Source organism: Mytilus californianus, unplaced genomic scaffold (assembly GCF_021869535.1).
Source record: "Mytilus californianus isolate M0D057914Y unplaced genomic scaffold, xbMytCali1.0.p SCAF_1, whole genome shotgun sequence".
NCBI lineage: Eukaryota > Metazoa > Mollusca > Bivalvia > Mytilida > Mytilidae > Mytilus > Mytilus californianus.
This window is the reverse complement of record NW_026262581.1, coordinates 89580549-89600903: the sequence shown is the minus strand read 5'-3', so window position 1 is coordinate 89600903 and position 20355 is coordinate 89580549. Positions and strand designations below refer to the sequence as shown.

The window sequence follows — 20355 nt, the reverse complement described above, 5'->3', positions numbered from 1 at the left end:
TAATTTGTCTTTGGAACCAATCATTATGAAAAAACATCCTACAGATAAATGTTACCAACTTGAAATATCACAAGACATCCTCAGAGATCTCAAGTTGTTAACAATTAAAGTCTCATCACTCAAAACAGCAGTAGATTGTTCACTAATACACTAGTGTTTGTAAACCAAATAATAAATGTTTCATTAAAATTTCAATTTAGTTTGCAATACTTCTCTACATTAAGTCAGTTTAAATTCATATATTATATAGGAAAAACATTATTTTCTCCACATATCAGACAAGAAACATTTACTTTTGTTCATTTACCTTGGTTTTCCTATAACCTGCTGTCTTTCTGCTAGACCCATCACCATAGCAACAGTGGCAAACCTAAAGTCAAAATGGCTGCCTATAAAAACTTCTCTCTTTAACCTAATAAGATGAATTTGTTGTTCTGCTTCATCTATAAACATACTGCCTGACCCTACAAGTAATAAAAATAATTTTAAAATCAAATGTTTGGCAAGTATATTAATGTTGTTACTTCTGTTACTAAGTTCAAAAGAATGGATCATTATATGGAAATGTAAGGTAGACAACTAGCTTTCAATAACTGAATACACTTATGTCTTTTGTTTTTTTGTTGGTTGTTTTTTTTTTTAACTTTGTGTCAATCTCATGAGTCAAGCCTTTTTCAACTGATTTTTATAGTTTGTTCTAATATTGTACTGCTAAACCACTGTCCATCATTAGGGGAGGCATGAGTGCTCGAAAATATGTTTAACCCCACCACATTCTGTAAGTGCCTGTACCAAGTCTGGAGCCTGTAGGTTATTACTTGTTGTTTGTTGCTGTCTATCATATTTTATTAAATTTATTTTCAAAAACATAAATCAGGCCTTTGGTTTTCTCATTTGAATAGTTTTTCATTTTTTATGTCTGGGCCTTTAAAGTCTGAACGGGAAAAAATTGGTATATTGCTGAAAAATACTATTTTTTTAGTGTATTTGACAGTGTGCATACCTTTAATCATTTGTAAAAGAAGATCAACTTCCTCCTGATTTCTGTGGTGAATTTCTAAAATAGGATTCATCTTGTCTGTTATTTCTTCTTCATTAATTAGGTCATCACCTACAATATGAATATAACCTAAAGGTTGTTTTTTTTTTTTATAGTTTCCAGAAATAAAATCTTGTAAATCCTTACTGATATTATCTTTTATTTCATAAATGTTGTTATCAAGCACATTATTCAACTTTGATATGAAATTCAATCATATTTAATTTAGTTCAGTCTTCAGTTTAATTCTTTGTTGACAGAAACAAACAAATCTCAACAATTTCTTTCAAAACAGTCCAAATTGCTTCGATGATGAGAAATAAGGAATACATTTATTTTTTATTTTTTTTGGAAATAACTACATTATTCTACATAATTCTGATGGCACACTACATGCTAAGACTTAATAACATTAATTATAAGGATAGAGATTATAAATCACTTTTAACAAAAACATACCCAGTACTTTTTGTAGAAACTGGTGCCGGTGGATTCCCATTAATGCTCTTACTGACTTCTCTAATGCAATGACATCAACTAAACCTTTCAATCCAACATGGTCTCCTAAAATTAAACAGAACAAGAATATGTGTCAACAGGACTATCACATTATTATGTTCAGATAACTGCAAAGTCAGGGTAAAGCCCCTGCTTTTGCATATACTGTAAAAAGTTCACATCGTAACAAACTGATGTATTGAGTTTCGAGTTAACTTTCTTTAACCAAATCTTTAACTTACCTTAACCTAAACAGACAAACACAATGCACAGGCCAGAAAACATGATACCTTCTTACTATCATATTATGCGGGATAAAAAAATAAAGCTAACAAAGCAATGTACTAAAAAGCAGAATTTGAATCAATTGACATAATGGTCGATATAAACTTAGCTACTGTAAATTCAGAAATTATTGCGTGCATTTATTATTGCAATATTTGAAGAATGGATCTAAATGCCAGATTAGTTATTGCGATTTCAAGAAAAGTTACATACAGATATATGCATCAGATATCAGAGTGCGAGTTCTTATTATTGCAATACTCACCCAGTCGCATTATTCGCATTACTAAAAACCTTGCAATAATTTCTGAATTTATAGTAACTGATTTTAATGTATAGATTTCAAATTTTTCTATGACTATTTAAGTTTATCTGGGGATTAATAGGAACTAAGAAATGCATTAACAGTAATTAAGACTACCATTCTATTAGAATTATAAAAATAGTTTCAATATCTTTATGTTGAAGAACATGAAAAATGATATTACACAATAAATTACCTTTCTGTATCAGGTCTTTGACTTGCTCTTTAAGATTAGCTAGTTTAAGTAGTTTATCTTTCTCTGCGATTTTATCCCATGATTCCTTGCCACATGACTGACATAGACATTCTGATAACAAACTATCCTGTAATCTGGAGTATTTCTCTTGTAATGCCTGAAATATTAAAGTTGGAAACTCACATGTATTTGTCACTTACCTATAATCTGTAAAATAAATGGAACAGAAAGATGGAACTGTAATGATATGTTCTATTCTAACACAAGAAATCATCTATATAATATATAAAACAGAAATAATATATGAAAACTATTTCATTGACTTTACCATGGTAAGTTCATCTTCCTTAACAGTATCATCTGTCTGTGTAAGTATATCAAACACATTGTGAACTATTCCCTGTTGTCTGGCATCTTTTTCTTCCTCCAGTCTATTTTCTAGCTGTTCTTCAGTCTGAAATGCATAAATAATATTTATTTTACTTTTTAAAATTTCTTCTACAGTGACACAAGATATTTCATTCATACTTGTTGGTAGGAATTTATTTATCATTTTGTAAATTATACTATATTAATAACAAAGACACTGGAATGAGGCATAGTACCTTGCAATCCTACAAAACTGAAGGACTGCTTTTCTTTAGTTCAATCATTTTGACCCTTGGCACATGCTTATAAAATTAAAAAGATTGGCCTTCATTAACTTTAAGGGACCAAACCTATATAGGGCTGTACTTTATTTATCCCCGAATTCTAAAACTAATTGTTACCCTTAACTAACTCTTATACTAGTCCTAGCCCCAAAACCTAATCATAAACTGAACACTAATCCTAAAATACATGATCCCCTCAAGTAAATGAGGGCCAAATCTAAATGCTTAACTAACTGCCAAGCATTGGACATTTTCTGATAAAGAATGGCCGCAAGAAAGAAGATCTTTGATGCATACAGACATTAATCTCAAGTGATGTTGTGCTTCTGACCTGAAGCCTTGAAATATAACAGTGAAATACAACAGAGTTCAAGCTTCTTATTAGTAAATTTCAAGGTTCTACAATACATTCCTGACTGTGTGTAACAGACAAAAATACACACACACTGATTATTTTTGAATATATGATCTTGTATGTCTTCAACAACTTCATTGTGAAGGGGATAAAAGTCTATAGCTTTCTGAATCTGAGCACTACCAACAAAAAGAGAGCCAGCAAGATTACAACAACAATAATTTCTTCCTATAAATATAACTTGTTACACTTTTACTGGTTGTTTTACATAAAAAATAAACTTTCTAAAAGAATTTATATTTGTACAATTTTTAGTAAGAATTATGTCGGACTTGATTTTCAAAATGCTTCTTATTTAATTTCTTCCAGTACAGGTACAGAGCTTATAAATAGATATGAAGGAGGTATAGCTAATAATTGCAACATTATTTTTGTCTCCCTGTTCTATGCAAACATTTACTCTTATTAAATCTCTTATTTATTCCTTCATCTGTTCCTGCTACTTACAACATTTTCTATATTCTGTAACAATTTAGCAAGTTCTCTATCTTGTCTGTCCTGTAAATCTCTGAGAGTTGTCACAGTAACTTCCTCCATTGATGTTCTACCTGATTTTCTGCTAATAGCACTGATGGCTACTGCTTCTTCTAGGATACTTATATAATCCTCTTTGTCACCTATCAAAAAAGATTCATTCTAACATCAATCTTTTTTTTTAAATTTTTACCATACATTTATTTTTTATCAGAATTTCTATGCAACAATATAATTTTTTAAGAAAAGTCTATGGATTTGAAACTGCAGAATTGGTGATTTAAAAAACAAATTCAAGAACCTTTTCCCTGATTTTTTGTGCTTTCTATACAAATGTAAATCAGTCCAAAAAATTTAGGAAATAAAAGATAATTGAATTATTATTTCGATTTTCAGTTATAGTTCAACGAGCCAAAGTTGTAACCAAATTTTTATCAAAATCTGTGACATAGCCGATTTACTGTTCCTTGACCTAATATTAACTGGAAAATGACCAAATCAAGAACATTTTACATTGATCTTAACAAGAAAATGAGGTCACGGTTAAGTGACCTGTTAGAAATACATGCACACTTTGAGACATTCCGTCAAGTCCTTTTTCTAATAATTCAGTCATAAGATAGCACTGGATTGTTTCAGACTAAAATGCTTCAAAATTGGATTAAAATTACAAAGATAAAAGGTGACAGTAATCCTGTCTTTTACATATTTTTTGTTTGTTTTATTGAATTTCATGTTCTGATTTGTTTAAATTCTTTAATACATTTTGTAACTTTTTTTTAATCTGTCTCACCTGAGTTGGCTAAATCTAGTTTCCTCCTTTTTGTCTGAAGTTCTGCTAGTCTAGACTTCCTCTCATCAGCAGACATCTCTGAAGCAGCTTCCATCAATTCTGTGATTGACTCATCTTGTAAGTACTTGAGTAACTGTTCTCTCTCATCGTTATGTCTTTTCATCACTTCATACAGATAAGCTGTTTGCCATCCTGTTAAATCTCCTAGAAATAAAATTCAAGCTCAGTTTCAACTCTAAATTCTTGATAACATCAATCACAGATTAACCTGAACATTTAAAAATCTTAAAGGCTAATGAAAGCATACATTACTGCTTGTACTTCAGATTTTAAATAAATTTAATTTTTTACTTTCCGTTATCTATATTTCAGTCAAAATTGTAAGAGTTGTCATGGTCACAACAAACACTGCTTTCTCAGTGATCATGTCAAAAAGTTATGTATGCAAATAGAATAAAAATAACAATATCATGTGAATATTATAAATATAATTGCCTTGCTAATCTAAATGTGTTTTTTACTTAGAACATTAGAAACTGCCATAATGAAAATGAAAATAAAGTTTTAAAATGATGACACTTTTCAGAACTTAAAGCTTTGGATTAAAATGGGCGAACATTTTTATCTCTACTATATATAACTATTGGGATAGACTTAAAACCACAAAATCATTGTGATTTAAAAATAGCAATGCAAATATACTGTGAACTCACCATTTATTTTCATGTGTACCAATGTTTGTGGATTTTTTAAAAGAAAAATTGTACTTTCGTTGATATTTGATTTCGTGGTAGTACAACAGTCTGCATACACGCCGATAGAAAATGTGTACTTCTTTTAACATATGAATTCATGGTTCACTTGTAACCACAAAATCCACAAAAACTGGTATCTAACAAATAACAAATTCACAGTATACTATATTTCAAAAGCTTCATAATCTATGAAATAAACCAATACATTGTACTATTAATTTCTAGTTACAGTAAGATAAAAATCTCATGCATTAATCCTGTATGAAACCTTTTTACTCTGTTTTTTTTAATTTAAGGATTAATCTGTTAATTTTTCTACATATCATGTGTGTATTACCTTTTTCTGGTGTAAATGACTGTTCCTTCTTTTTGGTTGGTTCTTTCTGTTGTAAATTAGCCAATCTAAGTCGAGTTCTTCTCATAGCTAAATCATACTGTCGACTTTGATCTCTTGGATGCCTGTTGATAAAAAAAGCCATAAAAAAATTTGAAATTTAAATGATTTATTTTAAGGTTCATCTTATGTATCCAGGGTGTAGGTGAGATCTTTTTGTGCACGAAAACATGAAGCATTCTTTCCCTGATCCTGAAAAACTTAATCATCAATTCCCAAGTCCCAGTAAGTACAAATGCTGAATTCCTGCAAAAATAAAGGCCCAATCCCAACACCCCCAAAAAGTTCCTTCAGCCCTCTAACTTCTACCTTTGCAAATCATACATATCAACTTGAGCCATCACAATACACAACACATTAGCCTATGATGCAATTATTTTTATGTAAACCATTTAAATATTCATAAATTATGCTACCAAATGTTGAGAAAACAACAGTCACTTAGGAATATGTGTATGGATTGTTCTTTAATTAAAACATGTACTACAGGCGACAAGAATCCTACTCAAGGTCTAATACAGACATGAACAATAGTGACAATATTCCACATACTATTTCCCTATGCAGGGAAATGTATAGTGTCAATATTCCACATACTATTTCCCTATACAGGGAAATGTTGATAAAGGAGGAAGAAGTTGAACTGCAGCAGATGATGAAAGGTAGAGGGAATTTCATAGGAAGAGAAGCCAACAGATCTAAAGTAGTCCATATAACATTAAAGAACAAATAAAAATTTCAAGAATAAGTATATAAACAAAATCTTGTTTACAAATTCAAGAATTCCTTTCCATGTATTTTATTTGGCTATTAAACATTTTTTTCTTATAACACAAGCTTTAATTTATTTTATAATATAGGCAAAAATATAAATCATTTAATAATTTACCTGTCTAATTGATTCTCGTGAAATAACAAGGGAGATAACTTAAATTTGCCATTATAAAAAAATACAGGTTTTGACCATTTATCAGGGCCAAATGGGGATTAGTTGTTTTAATGAGGGATATCTTTTATATTGTGAAAAGATTATGTGGAAAATTTTCCATTTTTTAACTCTGGGAAAATAATCCTCTTTTGAGGGATATTTACTGGTTTGGAGAGCTGTTCAGGTAACATTTTGCATTCGGCAGGTTGTGTGGATGTTAGTAGAGATGATAATTGCAAAGATATGATTTACCAAATTAGAAATACTTAGGCAAAAAAGTTGAGGTGAAAAATTTATTGAGTTACTAATATTTTTATGTATCATAACCGTTCTGATACCTTTTTCTAGTATTGACTACCCAGGCAAATTACGATAATTTGAAAACAATTGTCAGAAGAGATCTGCAGAATAATCTAAAATCAATGGTTTTTCTCACCTGTTCTGAAGAGCTGCTATTAATCTTTCAATTAATCCCACACCAAGAGCTGAAACTTCAAAATCGTTCTCCAACTGTGCACAAAATGTTTCTAGTTTTAACAGTACAATTTTGAGTCTCTGTGTTTTTACTGGTAATTGTTTGGTACTGGTGGAATTTAGCCATATTAACAAGGATTCCTGCTCATTGTCATATCTTGGTACCAGATCAGCCAAAACATTCATATGAGGGAATTTATCTGCAGGAGGTTCATCTGCTATAAGAGAAAAATAGATACTTAACTACATTGTATATTGAAAATAAAGCTAAGCATAGAAAATTGGAACAAGGTTTGGAATTATAAAGTTACAAATAAATTTTAAATTATTTTTTTACATTTTTTTAAAAACTTTTTTGTGAATACACTTATTATATATGATTTAAAGAAAAAATGGATAAAAATGTCACATGATAGCAATCCAAAATACATATTAACCAATTAAAAAATTGTATTTGGAGGTTATCATATAACTATGGGACCAGTACACATGGCAGGCTCTGAGTCACCAGATTCAGGAGAAGCTGATTTATTTCTACCATAGACTACCTTGATTTTGTCCAGTTTTTCTTTGTTCCTGTAATCTTTTCTCATATTCTGTCTTTTCTTCACCAATAAGCTGCCTAAGTGAAGGTAATGCCTAAAAGTGCAAATCAATTGGTTTGCTGATTGGAAAGATTTTATTTTCAAATACATATAAGTGATGGCCATCATAAAAGTTTTAACTAAAACACTTTGTGAATAAACCTTCAATTTATACAGTATGAGGAAAAATACCTTTGATTTTGGTCCAATGAGGCTTTCCATATCCTGCAACTGTCCTAGTCCTCTCAGTTTTCTTTCTTCCTTTTCCTTTTCTTTTATATATTTCTTTCTTTCCTTTTCATTAAGTCTAAAAGTAGGAATGTAGTTAAATATGATGTCTGGATTACATATCTATTTTCCATATAACTTTTGAATTCAACTATTCATGAGAAATATGATAATGTGTAGAGTAATCAAAAAAATATATGAAACCATGTATGATACTCATTATGACATGTCTTCCTGCGAACTATTACCTTGTGAACTAGCAAATTAAAAAACCAGCTCACTGTGTCGATCTTGTACAAAGCATGGTTAATATTCATATTCCGTTAACATGTTCTCGCCCTGAATATGCATAATAATTTGCTGCTGGATGTTAAGCAGTGATCAATCATCATAATGAAGGTCAATAACTAAATCTCATTCTTCTCTCAAACAATAAAATTGAGTAAATCATCCTTAATACGTTTTTATTACTGACCATTGGGCTTTAATTCACAACAAAAAAAATCAATCGTATTCTTGAAAGGCAGTTGAAATTTAAATTCAAAACACATTTTAACTACTAAATCTTTAACATACAAGAACCAAATATATTAAATATACTTTTGATAATAGCATTTTTTTAATAGGATACAGTAATTTTCTTTTTCAAAGAACAGCTAATAATAGCCAAACAAAAATTCCAAATAAGTGTTTATTTTCCACAAATTCAGGTGACGTCAAACACTTTATATTTTTTGATAAAAAATCATTTAGCCCACTTGTACATTTATAATTACCAATTACAAATTATATATATATTAACAAAAGATGAGAAGATATCATTTTTTTATTGATTTGAATAATTGATTTTTAAGCAGATTTAAACCTCCTCTTTATCCTTTTAGTTGGTAGGGTAATAAGAATAAAATATATTTTGAATGGTCTAAGAAGTTCAGTGTACTGATAAGAATAGAAAGAATATATAGTAAAATAAACTTACTGTTTCCATTCTGTACCCATTTTATATTCTAATCCCATCCTGAGAATGTTTTTACGGAGGGTATCATACTTAACATCTAAAGCATCTATATAATCTTTGTCCTCTGCTGAAATCTCAATGGTTCCAAGGGCAACAAAAGAGATATTATCAAAATGTTCTTTAATACGCATCTTGTTTTCTTTCTTTATCAAAAATACCACATCTGATTTAACCTATGAAAGATAAAAGTTGATATATAACATTTTATTTTTGCTTTTTCATTATTTTGACTTTATTATTGATTCAGTAGGTCAGGAATTAAGAAAAACATATTTTTTTGTTAAAATGAAAAGAAAAGTACTCTGTTGTATGTAAAACCTGTTGAAATAACACACCTAAGTAAGAATACTAAGAGTGACGTACACCTTTTATATATGAGGACCTGTTGAATAGAGGCAAATAAGCCAAAAAATAAAGAATAGAGAATAATGGGATGCTAAAACATAAAGAAAAATAGGCAAAAATAAATAAAGACTCGAAAAAAATGGAATAAAAAATTAAATAATACAGAATTAAAGACCCCCATATCCTCAAAATCCAGACCCTCATATATAAAGACATTAATTTCAATCATTATGGACAGATCAACTATAGTAAATGCATAATTATAATTGACAGCAATTGATAACTTGCAAACTGTTGAGTCGTATTTTGGAATATAATCATATAATTTAAACAAAAAGGCATAATGCTTACCTGCTTTGAAACAAACTGTTCCAAACTTGCTTCATATTCTACTTCCTGTCTTTGAATAAGGTCAGCAAGAACACATTCTGATACCACATTATCTGTTACAATATTAGCAGTGGGCAGTAGTTCTTCTCTTCTAACTTCACAATATAATGCTACAGCTATAAAATATATTTAAGGGAAAATAACTGAAATGTGAATACAGCATGTTTACAATTCTTAAATGTGAATACAGCATGTTTACAATTCTGAAATGTTAACATGCTATTTTCAGTATACTAACTGACTTACCTAGACATATAAAGTATAAAAAAAACACTTTTTTATAACATGACTCGTATATAAAATAAATCTAAATTAAATTTGTCAAATTCCAAATGTCAAAGAAATGGTACCTGAGTGAGTTCTACCAAAAGTTGATCTTATATTTTCATTTGAGTTTTGAAGCTTTACAAATTCCTGCTTTTACATATCCTCTGTTAACCTACCCTCAGTAAGGATTTGGTGTAAATTTTTAGTGTCATCAGAGTTAGATTGAGACCAACTAATCTGCTGATTCCTCAGAACTTTCAGTCTCTTCTTTCTCTCCTGACTACTCATCTGATGAGCTTTCTTCTTTTGTTGTTCACTCTCTCTACCTTGTAACATGTTTATCATTGCCTACAAAAATAAATTACATATACATAAAGTTTAAATAACAATAAAAACGAAAGCTGATTATTTTTCTCTTACTTTTTCATCATAAGAATAATGATTTATGGAATTTGATTAATTTGTCTTAACTCAAGATTGCTGCCTTAAATTCACATCAATAAATAATTTTCACAAAGCAATATCATTAACATTAGTGGCATTTATTTTAAATACTGCATGTGCTTGAATTGTGTGTGTAATTCCTGTTCATGTTGTCGTAGAATTTAACTAGAAAAGTTTGCATTTTTGCAATATTTATTCTGTTTTCTGTTTTACACTAATGAAAAAAAGCACTTATCTATGAATTTACAAAACCAAATTAAACTATCAATGATTTTTTTTTGTAAAATTTACCTGCAAATTATTAGATTATTAAGTGTACTACATTGATGATAGAATCAAGGGATCTGCAAAGGGTCAATCATCTATTATAGACAATTCAATTATTAGTCATTTTTGGCAAAGATGAAACAAACAAAAGAAGTGCTCAAATGTTCAAATCCTTAAGGAATTATTTATACCTCTCTTTCATAGAAATGTTTCTGTACAATTTCCTTGATAAGATGCTGCTTTAAATCTGTCAAACCCAAGTCATCTAACTTGTTGGTGTCGACTAAATCTGCAGGTGTGTGTTGGAGTTTTCTCCCCTTCCTGTCCTCCAACTGAATCTGTGAAAGTTGCTCACTTCTATTCCTGTCCCAATCGTTCCCTCTAAAACAATAAATGCAAATTTACACCATAGTGCACTACACCAATTTTGTCTACTAAAAAATATTTTCTTCTAACCTTAAGAATGGCAGCAATGCAGGTTTTTCTCCAGCCAGCTGGGGAATCAATTTTACCCAAACAGTCATAAAGTTGTTTTTTTTAAACAAATACAGGTAAGAGGTGTGATAGATATTAATTTGTCATTGATGTCATGTGACTTTAGTAACTGTCAAGTTAAAAAACATGGAGAAAACCCTATGGTTGTTTGATATTTGGTTTATTTCCAAATACCGGTATATCTCGTTAATTTTGACTTATATTCTATACATCAACCCTATATCCTTTTCTTTCATACTTTTACTGAACATAACAAGTGAAAATTTGAAAGAACATCACTTAAAATTACCCATGAGTGATTAGTAACATGATCACCTAGTATGTAATGAATTTACGTGAAAATCCTGACAAATAAATATTTGTACAATTATTATTTAACTTTCTTATATCATGCATATTTCGTTACCACAAATTACTTAAAACCTTTACTAAATTCTTCCAAAGATATAAAGATTTGGTTTGGAAGTTTGGTTGTACCTGTAGAAAACTTATTTTAACGGTATAGCACATCATAATTTTAGGGAGATGTTGTTTATCGAGCCCGGAAATTTAGATACGATCCGGGTAAACTTTTCGATCCGTTAAATAAATTTATTCTAAAAGGTTACCAATTCAATATCTATAATTAGATCTTTGAATATTGTTTTTATTGGTATTAATATTGATTTTGTTTTCAGTAAATTAAAATCAAACTAAATATTATTTTTATATACATATGCACTTTCATGGCTCTACAATCTGTCGATACCTGTATCTTGGCATTGCACAAAGTCATGTTTTTCTCTGACCGTTAATGACCTCTTTACACTATATCCATTGGATGTTGGATGTGTACTGATTGAAATTTTAGTCTTAGATGCATGATTTTTTTGTATTAGTTGTTATTTGCTTTGAACTAACTGTCAGTAACTGAGTACTCTCTGTCTGTACTTAGTGTCTTTTTGTTGTGGGGATGTATAAGTACCCTGCCATGTCCACTCTGTGTTTTTGTTACTTGTTTTTTTTTTGCTTTGTATCGATCTGATGAGTTAAGCCCTTTTCAACTGATTATTATAGTTTGTTGATATGTTGTACTGTTACACCGCTGTCCCAGGTTAGGGGGAGGATTGGGCGCCTGCTATCATGTTTAAAGCCGTGGCGGCTTTAAACATGTTAGCAGGCGCCCAATCCTCCCCCTAACCTGGGACAGCGGTGTAACAGTACAACATATTCTGCATGTGCCTGTCCCAAGTCATGAGCCTGTAAATTAGTGGTTGTTGTTTGTTGCTGTATATCATATTTGTTTTTCGTTCATTATTTTGTACATAAATCAGGCCGTTAGTTTTCTCGTTTGAATTGTTTTACATTTGTCATTTCAGGGCTGTTTATAGCTGACTATGCGGTATGGGTTTTACTCATTGTTGAAGGCCGTACAGTGACCTATAGTTGTTAATTTCTGTGTCATTTGGTCACTTGTGGAGATTTGTCTCATTGGCAATCATACCACATCTTCTTATTTTTATATAACATTTTTTCTTACTTGGTGGATCTATATTGTTGTGGTCTCTCTGCTAATCCTACTGCCATGGCCAAGGCTGGGAAACCCCATTCATCTGTCAGTAACAAGTGTTGCCGAAGTAACCTATAGTATTCATTCTCCAAAGCGACAGAAGACATACTGGCTCTTGATTTAACTACCATCATTGTTTCTTCCTTTTCAAGCTTAAATCTTTCTATCAAGTGAATTAAGGTAGCTCCACATGTTGTATCTCCTGATTATAAAGAAAAATCAGATATCAATTGTAAACTTAGTATTACTGTGTTTATCAAAGGACTCTTTTATTGAGATTAAAATATAGTTATATTTGTGTAATGGAGAAGATAATTCTAAGTTGTATAACTTGTGTCCAATCCTTTTGACATGTATTATTTCGACAATAAAATAAACTATCAAAGGACTTTTATATGATGTATTAATATCAGGATCAAACTCGAAAAGGTCAGTATTTTTCAAACGCTGTAAATCTATTTCATTAGATAAGATGTGAAAAATTCACATAACAGATAAAGTAAAAACAAGAATGTGTCCATAGTACACGGATGCCCCACTCACACTATCATTTTCTATGTTTAGTGGACTGTGAAATTGGGGTCAAAAATCTAATTTGGCATTAAAATTAGAAAGATCATATCATAGGGAACATGTGCACTAAGTTTCAAGTTGATTGGACTTCAACTTCATCAAAAACTACCTTGACCAAAAACTTTAACCTGAAGCAGGACAGACGGACGAACGAACGGATACACAGACAGTAAAAACATAATGCCCCTAGGTGGGACATAAAAATTTATTTGTCCAACACTTAGGGAATACATCTCTTCCTTTTCTTATTTAACATATGTCTTATAGTTTACTAAATTCCTTAGTAATCTTTTAGTATTTAGAGATGTCTGAATAAATACATTTATCTGCAACATAAAGGTTTACTATTCTACAATTGTCTTCTCCTTAAGCCTTATCCTGACCTTTTTCTGCATCAGATATGTTAAATTTTCTACTATTTGATGGTCTTCATATGGATATTTATATAAGTGATTATATTGTAGTTTATTTTTTTTTTTTGCACTGACCACATCAGATGTGAATGTAGTCATGGTTGTTTTATAAAACTAATAAAATCAACTCCCTACATGTTATGAATTTGAGACAAAGATAAGTTTGTTTTTAAGTCTCCTAAACAATATGTTATTTGAAATCTTGTCTGCTGTTAGCCTGTTACCCTATTTTGCTCTTTCCACTTCATATCCCTGAAGTTTTGTTGGCATGTCTTTATTTACATTTTTAATACTTATTATGTCTCTCTGGTATTTTGTTCTCAGGGCTTATTTTCATTTTATTAATGACTCTCTGATAATCTTCTCAAATGACTTTATTTCCATCTTACCAATTATATAAAATTCAGGAGATATAGTGTAAATGCCAATAAGACAACAATCCACCAAAACTGATGATTCTTGGGTATTTTGTTTGAAGAGCCTTATTAAAATCTTACCACTTATAACTCCCTGGTATTCTGTCTGTATGGCTTTATTAATGTCATGTTCTTTCATGCCTTGTTGTCCAAGTGTTTCTCGTTTTTTCTCTGCCTGTTCTCTTCTCTTTAAATCATGAGACCTGACTTCACCCATCAAACCTGTCAGTGTGGCTATAAGGTCTAGACGAGAACCAGATAAACCACCAATTCTGTCCTGTAAACTACCTTCTCTACTGTACTGTTTCTCTTCACGACAAAGCTGCTGGAAAATCTCTTGTCTGTCACTTTCCATTGCTAAAAGTGTATACAAAAGTCTGGTCTTAAAGATAAAATAAAATATGAAGCAAAAATTGTCAGGAGTATAAAGTTTTAAATTTTGTTTATAAATTTTACCTCTAACTATTGAAATATCTAATCAAAATGAGAATTCAGGCAAAGAAAAGCTTGCTCATAAACTTATGGAAAATTTCTTAGAATTTTAAGAGTTTCTCATTCCACAGAGTTAAACATTTTTATTACAAAATCTAAATTCTGTTTGTCAGATCAAACGCCAATCATGTTATTTCTTACATTAATCTACCGACAATACATTTATACCTGAAGACATTTTAGCCATCTCCCACAGAAGTTTAGACTTGAGTTTATCATATTTCTGTGTCATTGCATCATTTACATCACTCATGGTTATGGTATCTTTAGGCTTAGTAGATGTTGTGTCGTCGTCTGCTTCCAAACCATCATCAAATAACATTGCTTCAAGTCCTTGCTTGTCCCATCTAAAAAACAAAAATCTACTGTCAAGTTTTATTATACAAGTAAAATTCAACAGCAAAAGGAGATTTGAATATATAGTACATGTACATGTATATCTACTTTGCTACTTTTTGTAAAGGCAAGTTAGATTAAATATTGTACAGGAGTCTATTAAAGTGTAACAATATGTATTCAGTGATGTGACAGAAGTACCCTTGTTCACCATAAAATCTATCCAGAATCACTTATATACATCAGATATCTTTTAAGGTTGTTCAAAAAAAGTTTTAATGTTACATTGAATTTGTCTGTGTTTTCTAATTGCAGTAATGCTTTCACATTTTTTCTCCTTGCTGTCAAAACTTTAAAAAAAAAATTTTTTGATAATGTATAATTTCTTTAAAGGGGCATTAGCTGTTGAATTCATGCCCAAGGAATTGATTCAATCTCTCAAATTTGATTTAATATATACTTAAACATAATTCAAAAACGACAAAACTTCCATTGAAAACAATACACAATGTATGGGATAGTTATAAAGTGTCAACATTTGTTGTGTATTCCTGACTGGACCCAATTAAATTAACCATTGGCAAATTGATGGACATGTGACATCGTTATGATTACAAATATAAACAGACACTGAATAAAGCATGTGCAGGTCAAGTTTAAACAGACACTGAAAAAAAACATGTGCAGGTCAATTTTCTAAGTTCTGCTTTATCTCATTTAATAGATAAAACACATTAACTAAACAAAAATCTTTTAATCAAATTGTCTTTCAAGGCAGTAATATATAAGCAGTGTTTTTGAGTTTATCAAAATTGAACAAAACTGGCTGCTATATGTACAATGTAGCAGCAAATATATAGCTATTATTAGTTTTTGAAACCTTAACCATACTTAATCTTTCCAATAAAATTGTAGCTTACCGCTCATAAAAACTCAAACTTATGGTAATCTTAATTTTTACATATTTTTTGGCAGAAAGTATCATCTTTATTTAAATTTTTGCTAATTTTGAGAAGGGAACCGAGTTTTACTATGGAATTTTCACTGGTTACAGACAGTTCTAACCTATACAATCAAGCCACAATAATGAATGATTTTCTTTAAATATCAATGACAATAGGAAGTTATACTTACTTATTTCTTCTCCTCTGTGCATTGTATTGAGCATTATCTAAATATTCTTGTATTTCTTCTTTGTCGTCCTTCAAACACACAATCACAATTATATACTCAAAACAGGAAGATTAAATACATGATGATGTACATGTTCTAAACATACTAAATGCATCATTATTCATTAAAAAAGTTAATTCCTTAAAATAATAAATTTTCTCTTTTCATGTTTTTAGTGTAGCATCCTTAAAATGTATTATTTACATGTAATTCATGTCTGTATTGAAAAACTAGCAACTGGGCTGGTGGTATTTTCACAGACTGATAGCACAACATCAGAAGTAACAACCCAGTGGTAGCAAAACTAGAGGCTCTAAAGAGCCTGTGTCGCTCACCTTGGTCTATGTGCATATTCAACAAAGGACACTCTCCAACATTTTAGACGAGAATAGAATTCATGACAAAAATCTGTTTTGTTGATCTTGTATTGCTGATCATTAAGTCTGCTCTGTGTCCCTCTATCTTCTTCAGTTTTTGCTCAAAACACAAAAGAGGGCAAAAATTCCTCATTTAAGGGCAATCACTCCTATAAAGAGTGACAGTCTACAAACTATATCGGCAAAATTTTACTTGTTAGTAGATCTTGCCTAGCTGATCAATTTTGTGATTTAAAGTGTCTATTTATCCATTATAATTTTTAACATATAAGGCAAAATGCAAAAAAAAATGGTAATAAACTGTTGACACAGAGATATGTCATGTATGTCTCGCCTATCGGCATAAAATTCAGAAAAAGACAATCTGATGGACAGCAACATTGCTTATTAATTCAGTCACAATGGACTGTCTAGTGAGCAGGCTCTGAAAATGGTCAACACACTATATACAGACAGTAATGTAACTTTATAGAAAATGTTGTTGTTTATTGTAAGTAGTTCCTATCAATATAACTTCAGCAGAAAAACTTAACATTGAAAATTGCTAACTAATTCAAATTCACTGAACCATGTCCTAGGGGGCAGGACCTCAACATAGTCATCACACTTATATGTACTGACAGCAATGTAACTTCATACAAAATATCATTGATCTATCACAAGTAGTTCTTATCAAACTGACTTAAGCAGAAAAACTTAACATTGAAAATTGCTAATTAATTCAAAGTCACTGGACCATGACCTAGGGCTGCAAGGCCTCAAAATAGTCATCAAACTGATATGAACTGATAGTAATGCAACTTCATACAAAATATCATTGATCTATCACAAGTAGATCCTATCAAACTAACTTAAGCAGAAAACTTAACAAATGTTGACGCCATCGCCTGAAAAGTAATCCCTATGTCTTGCTTTCTGTGACTTTCGTCGCAGGCAATACAAAAAATGTCATTAAAGGGCAATAACTCCAATAAGGAGATGTCGGACAATTTCCTCCATATTGTCTTAATTGTGGATCTTGTCTTGCTGATCATTTTTGCTTATTTAAATTTCTATCTATCTATTAATAATTATAATTTTTAAGATACAATGCAAAAATGCAAAAAATTGGTAAAAATCGTCATCATAGGGCAATAAGTCTTATAAGGAGTCGACTGACGATTTCGACCATGAGACTTATTTGTAGGACTTGTTTTGCTGATCATTTTTGCATTTTTAAAGGGGCATTAGCTAAGAGATATTAAAAAAAATTGAAATGTCATTATTGTTGTTCAATCATTAATGAAAGTGAAATAGTGAAATAATAATTCGCTTTTAGCAGCCAGTTTGGTTCAATTTTGTCAAATAAGCCAAGAAACATTGATGATGAATTATTCACTTGCAAGTGAATAATTCGACCTCATTGAATTCGTATTCATGTGACCTTCAATTTAACCCATTAGCTAGAGATGGATTACCCATGAATTAGGCGTGTTCAGTTATTAAAAGGAAAAGAATGTCAACATTGAAAGTGAAACAAGGGTAAACTATTTGATTGACTGATTGGATCCACAAAAACTCATTCTTATACAGGTAAAAACGATGACTAACATATATTTTTAACCTAAAATATGAAATCAAACAGACCTAGAAAAATCCGATTGCACAATTTTACTATCCATCTATATTTATGTTCATATAGGGTTATATGACCATCGGCAGTCTTTGGAGGTTACCTTGATAGTTAATTAGATGGTTTCTAGACTAAAATACACACAAAATGCTGATACATATTATCAAGCCCATGCATTGAAAATTGTTTATTTTCGACTTTTTATAATTTGGATATATGTTTCAGTATGTTATAAATCAAATATGAGAATTTGAGTCAAATCGGTGAACATAAATTTGACAGCTAATGCCCCTTTAAGTTTCTATCTATTATAGTTTTCAAGATAAAAGGTAAAAATGAAAAAAAATGGTAAAATTTGTCATTTCAGGGCAATAACTCCTATAAGAAGCCGTCTGACAGTTTCGACGAATATGAACAAATGGTAGATCTCAACATTCTGAACATTTTTGCTCCAGTCAGATTTTCTCTCATTTATAACGGTTTTCAAAATAATAGACAAAACTTGCATTTTACCCCTATGTTCTATTTTTAGCCATGTTGGCCATCTTGGTTGGCAGACGGGGTCATTGAACACATTTTAAAAACTAGATACCGCAATGATGATTGTGGCCAAGTTTGGTTAAATTTGGCCCAGCAGTTTCAGAGGAGAAGATTATTGTAAAAGTTAACGACGACAACCGCCAATTGATGAGAAAAGCTCACTTGGCCCTTTGGGACAGGTGAGCTCAAAAAGTATTTTACCAAATTTTGTGGAAATGACAAGTTTCTGAAATAACATTCAACAAGTAGAATGTACACTCGAGAGCCAAATTTATCAATCATGTAAAATTTTAAGTGATATAACATTAAATTACAACTGTACCTCGAATTAAAATGATGGATATTTCTGTATAAAAATCACCAAAAATGGCATATATTTGGTTACAGAAGTATTTAATTTTTCAAAGATTTATTTTATTAACATCTTTAATTAATACTATGTGTTTAAATCATGAAATATACTGATAACATATTTTAAACATGTTATCAGTGTCTTTCATGATTTAACACATAGGTCATAGTATTTAAGGTATAGTTCTTGGGAAGCTTAACTAACTATGAGAATCTTAAGTAAACTACGACATACTTATCTTTTAAAACATTTACCTGAATCTGTTTTAATTTATTCACTCTATCACTCTGGTGCCTAGATTGTCTTTTGATTAGCTGCTCTTCTTCCTGTGTAATTTGATCTTTGGAAGCTGGTTCACCTGAAGGGTAATTGCACAACCACAGTCTTATCTCATCAAAATAAACTTGTTCATCAGGATCATCTCGAGATTGCAAAAACTCTTTCCATGTATACAATGAGAATCTGTCTCCATGAAACTCTCTAAACATCATAAGAGCATCTTTTAATGAAATTCTGTTTGTTCCTTTATAGTCTAAAGCTTGGAAGTCCCAATATGCTTGTTCTTCTACTGAACGCCTGCGTTCGATTTCTTCAAGAACAGCTATAAACTGTTGTCTACTGACTCGTCCTGATGATGTAGAACCACATATCTGTGTTATTGCATGTTCAATTTGCTCAACTGATATACTGCTGTGGTAAATTGATTGACAAAATTCCAACACCTGATGTAAGGTGACAAATCCTTTACATGAAGGATCTAAATTACTGAACACTGTCATGAAATCCTGGAGACCCATTCTTTCTTGAACTTAGTGCTCTTTAATCTTTAAGACAGAAAATATAAAATATTAAATATGAATAACCATTTTAAGGAACTGCTTTTAATGTCACATTACCATGAAAATTGTTCAAAAGTATACAGACTATAAACCACCATTCTTTTTTATTTTGTAAGGTTTGAAGTTATAAGCTCATAGGCATACTAGAGTTAAATCATTATAAAAGATCCATGAAAATGGCCAAGGTCAGATAATCCATGCACACCTTACAAACCTTTCATACAGCAAATATAGTTGACTTATTGCTTATAGTATTAGAAAAAAAAAAGATCAAAACACAAAACCTTAACACTGACCAATGGACCGTGAAAATGAGGTCAAGGTCAGATGAAACATGCCAGAGACCTACTGCTTACAGTATCACAGTACCTGTAAAACAGACCTAAATATGTAACTTAAACCTTGATCACTGATCCATGAATTCAGGTTTACGTCAA

The 20355-nt window shown here is 30.8% G+C and overlaps 1 protein-coding gene across 3 annotated transcripts in view; it reads right to left on the bottom strand.

Moving 5' to 3' along the window:
* The window catches only part of LOC127709357 (trichohyalin-like), an 89071-nt gene that overhangs the window by 63987 nt on the left and 4729 nt on the right, over positions 1–20355 (bottom strand). For 2 of the 3 annotated variants that reach the window (XM_052214848.1, XM_052214865.1), the window contains exons 2-21: positions 19334–19903; positions 16160–16227; positions 14858–15036; positions 14279–14554; positions 12766–12997; positions 10943–11132; positions 10217–10388; positions 9735–9889; positions 9000–9211; positions 7985–8099; positions 7757–7847; positions 7171–7426; positions 5750–5871; positions 4658–4861; positions 3838–4007; positions 2651–2776; positions 2323–2479; positions 1499–1603; positions 1004–1111; positions 308–464 (exon numbers count right to left, since the gene is read on the bottom strand). In XM_052214848.1, the coding sequence (XP_052070808.1) occupies positions 308–464; positions 1004–1111; positions 1499–1603; positions 2323–2479; positions 2651–2776; positions 3838–4007; positions 4658–4861; positions 5750–5871; positions 7171–7426; positions 7757–7847; positions 7985–8099; positions 9000–9211; positions 9735–9889; positions 10217–10388; positions 10943–11132; positions 12766–12997; positions 14279–14554; positions 14858–15036; positions 16160–16227; positions 19334–19876 (3638 nt within the window). In that variant the 5' untranslated portion in view covers positions 19877–19903. The remainder of the gene's footprint in view (positions 1–307; positions 465–1003; positions 1112–1498; positions 1604–2322; positions 2480–2650; positions 2777–3837; positions 4008–4657; positions 4862–5749; positions 5872–7170; positions 7427–7756; positions 7848–7984; positions 8100–8999; positions 9212–9734; positions 9890–10216; positions 10389–10942; positions 11133–12765; positions 12998–14278; positions 14555–14857; positions 15037–16159; positions 16228–19333; positions 19904–20355) is intronic. The other variant, XM_052214857.1, reaches the window with a different exon arrangement.